The sequence below is a fragment of the Triticum aestivum genome, chromosome 4D (genome assembly GCF_018294505.1).
Source record: "Triticum aestivum cultivar Chinese Spring chromosome 4D, IWGSC CS RefSeq v2.1, whole genome shotgun sequence".
In the NCBI taxonomy this organism is placed as follows: Eukaryota; Viridiplantae; Streptophyta; class Magnoliopsida; order Poales; family Poaceae; genus Triticum; species Triticum aestivum.
Window position 1 is genome coordinate 469306527 of NC_057805.1, and position 3897 is coordinate 469310423.

General features: G+C 43.0%; 1 protein-coding gene across 1 annotated transcript; it reads left to right on the plus strand.

The window, feature by feature from the left end:
* The first annotated feature begins 207 nt into the window (after nt 1–207).
* Nucleotides 208–2587, plus strand: LOC123098704 (protein TPX2-like). Its single transcript, XM_044520766.1, has 8 exons — nt 208–515; nt 766–867; nt 1346–1522; nt 1652–1714; nt 1791–1871; nt 2053–2181; nt 2258–2347; nt 2485–2587. The coding sequence occupies exons 2-8, from the start codon at nt 802–804 to the stop codon at nt 2497–2499; spliced, it is 621 nt and encodes a 206-aa protein (XP_044376701.1). The 5' UTR covers nt 208–515; nt 766–801; the 3' UTR covers nt 2500–2587.
* Nucleotides 2588–3897: the final 1310 nt, after the last annotated feature.

The window sequence follows — 3897 nt, forward strand, 5'->3', positions numbered from 1 at the left end:
GGAGAACCGCTAGGCAGGCGGAAGGTGGCCACGTCGCTTTTAAATCGCGAATGCCACCGCGTGTTAATTCGGTGCCCCGCTGGGGCATTTTCGTCATTTCACGCGTTGGAGTATAAAAGGGAGCCGCTCCAGTGGAGAAGACCTAGCCGCTGCTCCTCCCGCACTCGCGCCGCCCCCTCTCCCCTTCCTCCGCCCCCTCTCCCCTTCCTCCGCCCCCTCCTCCTCCTCCTCCCATCGCTGCCCCCTCCTCCTCCTCCCACGGTCGTCCCCTCCTCCTCCGCCCCCCCCCCCCTCGCATCTCGTCCGCCCCGGGTGCGGAGGCGAGCTGCTGCACCCACGCCCCTCTCCAACTCCCCCACCCCTCCTCCAATGGCGCTCCCTCCTCGGCTCGAGCCCTAGGGCCGCTGCCGCCTGGCACCACCTACGGCCGCGGTCGCTGTTGGCAGCACCTTCGCCCGTCTTCGCCTACGCTGACGCCGCCTCTGGTGGCCATCGGCCCCTCCGCCCCACCCACGGTCAGCACCGGCCCCCCTTCTGTTCTTTTTTTTGTTTCATGTATAGATTTAGGAATTGATGGATCTGTGGATGGATGGTTAGATCGATGGATGTGTGCTTCAGAATCTGGCAAAGCACCTCTTGTTGTATACATATGCAAATAGTAAAGTTCATTTTGTTGCGTAGTGGGGAGAGATATAAAACTGCAGGTGTAATGTGATTTTATTATTTTGTGAACTTGTACTTACTGTAATTGTTGCCCTTTTTCAGGAAGTGACAGTGACTCCATATATTTTGGCAGCTGAAATGGTCGAGAAGTTTGAGTCAGGGACTAGAGATTTGGGCAGCCACTACAGCAGATCAATGTCTAATGTAAGTTTAACTACTCCTTTCCACATATCATGTGGGTGTATGTTGCTTACTTTTTGTTATTTTTGGCGCATGATAGCAGTTCGGAGTTTGATAAAAACAAACATACCCTTATCATTAATCTGTGAATATTTGATGGTGAAAACGGTACTTTCCACATATCGTGTCGGTGTACGTTGCTTAATTTTTGTTATTCTTGGGGCTGATAGCAGTTCGGAGTTTGATAAAAAAGAATCATTACCTTTATCGTCCATCTGTGAATATTTGATGATGATAACGGTATTAGTAGTTGATTAGGAGCTTTACATCCATATTGCAGTTTGTATGCTCATTGTGAATTGCTGTTGTTTAATTTATTTTTCCTGGTGCCATGATATGGATATCTCCACTAGCAATCCAGAGTTTGATGAATTGCCGCATTTATTACATCTTAATACTTGTACATGAAAAAAAATATTAGTAATTTGGACTCACCATGCAGGAGGATGCAGCAACTGCCTCACAGAGAAGGCCCAAACTTATGCTAACAAGGCCAAAGGAACCTGAGTTTCAGACTACCCACAGGGTCCGAGCAGTCAGAATGAAAAGCTCTTCAGAACTAGAGGAGGAAATGCGGGCCAAGATCCCAAAGTTCAGAGCATGGCCATTTAACAAAAAGGTGGGAAAGTTTCCTGTGTTTCTGTTTAACTAAATGAATTGCACGCTTCAGGGCATGAAGCCTAACTAATTTCTTGCTTCTGCTTTTAGATAGCATGAAGCCTAACTAATTTCTTGCTTCTGCTTTTAGATAGCTGAAGCTCCGTCTTTCCCTCCTCTTCCAAGGACAGCTCCACAGCTTCCCGATTTCAATGTACGTATTTGACTGTCATAACAAATTCACCGAGTGACCGTCCACTAATCAAGTCATGCCTTTGCATTGACTACAGGAGTTTCAACTTAAAACAATGGAAAGAGCGTCTCGACATGCTGACACATGTTCAGAAGCTTCTTCTGTAGGAACTATGCGCGTAAGCATACTAGCAGCTGGTTTTGCCATGTTCATTGTGGCAGTTGCTGAATGTTAAATACATCTTATAGAGTCAGGGTAGTAAGCCACTTAAACTGACTGAAGCGAAACCCCCACAACTTGAGACAGCACTGCGCGTAAGGCCATCAAGGTACATTTAGTCTGAACATCGTTCCATGCAGATTCTTGAGAGGAAGGGCGGTATTGGTGTTTTTGCCCATCCGAAGGCCCAGGCAACAGAGCCCAAGGAGTTCCATTTTCGTACTGACGACCTCTTGGGACCTCCTGCAGTTGCGGATCTTCTCGACAAGGTGTGTGCTCAAGTAAAGCAAATAGTGTTGTCAGCAACCTTTTCACCTTTTTAAATCTGTTGTCCCATTTTTGCAGCTTTCTCTGTACTCTGAATCTTCTTCCTACAATGACAAGAGAGATATGCCGGGACTGACAATACCCAAACCTTTCAATCTACATACAGATGTATGTGAAATGTGTTTGGCCTATCCATCAGCATTATATCTCCTTCATCAATTGTTTTTTCTCATATTCTTTATGATGAAGGCTAGGAACTATGCTAAAATATACATATGTCTTAGTTGTTGCTTTTCTTAATGCAGATATGGAAGATCTAAAAGCCTCTGTGAAAGATTTTTGGTTCTATAGAAGCCAATGATCTGGCACACTGAGACCTTAATTTCTGGAGTGAACGACTGCAGGAATCAAAATACAATGTTGATGAGGTTCTTTCTTTACAGAAGTAGATTACAATATTAATGAAATTAGCTCCTGGCCATTGCATCTTTGCATACTTATTGGAAGTTGATTTGCTTATTGTGCTCGTTTCATATATGCATGCCCACTACTCCCTCTCATCAAGCTTTCTTTTATTTCTCTAAATTTTGGTGCGCAAGTCCGAGAAAGAAATAAGAGGAATAAACTATGGTAAGGTTGCGAAGAACATTATTTCCCTAGGTTGTGATTTTTTTTGGTCCTCTGGTATTGATTTCATGATTTGTGGTTAATACATGATGTTGGTATCTGGTCTCTTTGTTGCTCATGCCTCACTTGATGTTGAATGGGTTACAGACAATACCATTGGAGTGGAATATATTTGATTCCATTTTATTTAACTACTGCCTACATGTGATTCCATTTTATTTCACTTTGATTTTGTTTTTCTGCAGATCGTTTCTAGGTGGCTGCTGATGAATCATGTAAGGATGGTGCAGAACTCACCAGAGGGCAATGAAATGTTGATGGGTCCTTCTCTCACCCTACTCCATATAGATGCTTAGTTCTTCATGGACATTATCTCTAATGTTCTTCGTAATATATTTTGGCTTAGACATAAAAACTCTGTGCCGCCTGTCACACAATTTTTTGTCATCCGGGCAAACCCTGTTTTCCATTAATTTCTTGATGTATGGTTAACATGCAGTCTTCTAGACGAAGATGGATTTAGGCTGTGTGGTTCCATAGTATGCATTGCACTCCCTCTAAGCATGAATATCTAAACATGCATGATGTATATTGCTCAGTCATGTTTTTTCCCTTTATATTTCCAGGATATATACATATGTATTGCATTAGAATATAACTTCTACTTTTGTACTATTATTTTTCTTCCAGGTCAATGTGGCAGAACACCGTGTATATCAAATATCTTCAGGTTTCAGGATTTAAATGTCCCTTGTTTTGTGTACCAGGTGGTTACCTAAGTTTTTTTTCTTATTATGTTAGATCATGAACAAATTAAGACATATATATTAATCTAGCAATTGATAGCATTTTTTCTCATATTGTTGATTCTCTTACAGATCCACCACCTTAAATGGTGATGACAAAGATGCAAAGCACTCTGCAGTAGAGTTTAAGTACCAGGTTTTAAAGTGAACATTTGCCCTCATGAAGCCCCCACTTTGTGGCCATTGCAGCTGTGGTTAAGGAGGATTCCCGCCAGCACCATCTCACTGCTGGCCTGTGTAATCAATTTATGTTTCCAACCTTTTTGTTTAGAGTAAGTAGAACAT

What these genes read in the sequence shown, in the direction of transcription:
- LOC123098704 (XM_044520766.1), top strand. Translation starts at nt 802, where the DNA reads ATGGTCGAGAAGTTTGAGTCAGGGACTAGAGATTTGGGCAGCCACTAC. An exon ending in CACAGCTTCCCGATTTCAAT is followed by an intron (nt 1,715 to 1,790) that starts GTACGTATTTGA and finishes CATTGACTACAG; the next exon opens with GAGTTTCAACTTAAAACAAT. An exon ending in CTTCTGTAGGAACTATGCGC is followed by an intron (nt 1,872 to 2,052) that starts GTAAGCATACTA and finishes CGTTCCATGCAG; the next exon opens with ATTCTTGAGAGGAAGGGCGG.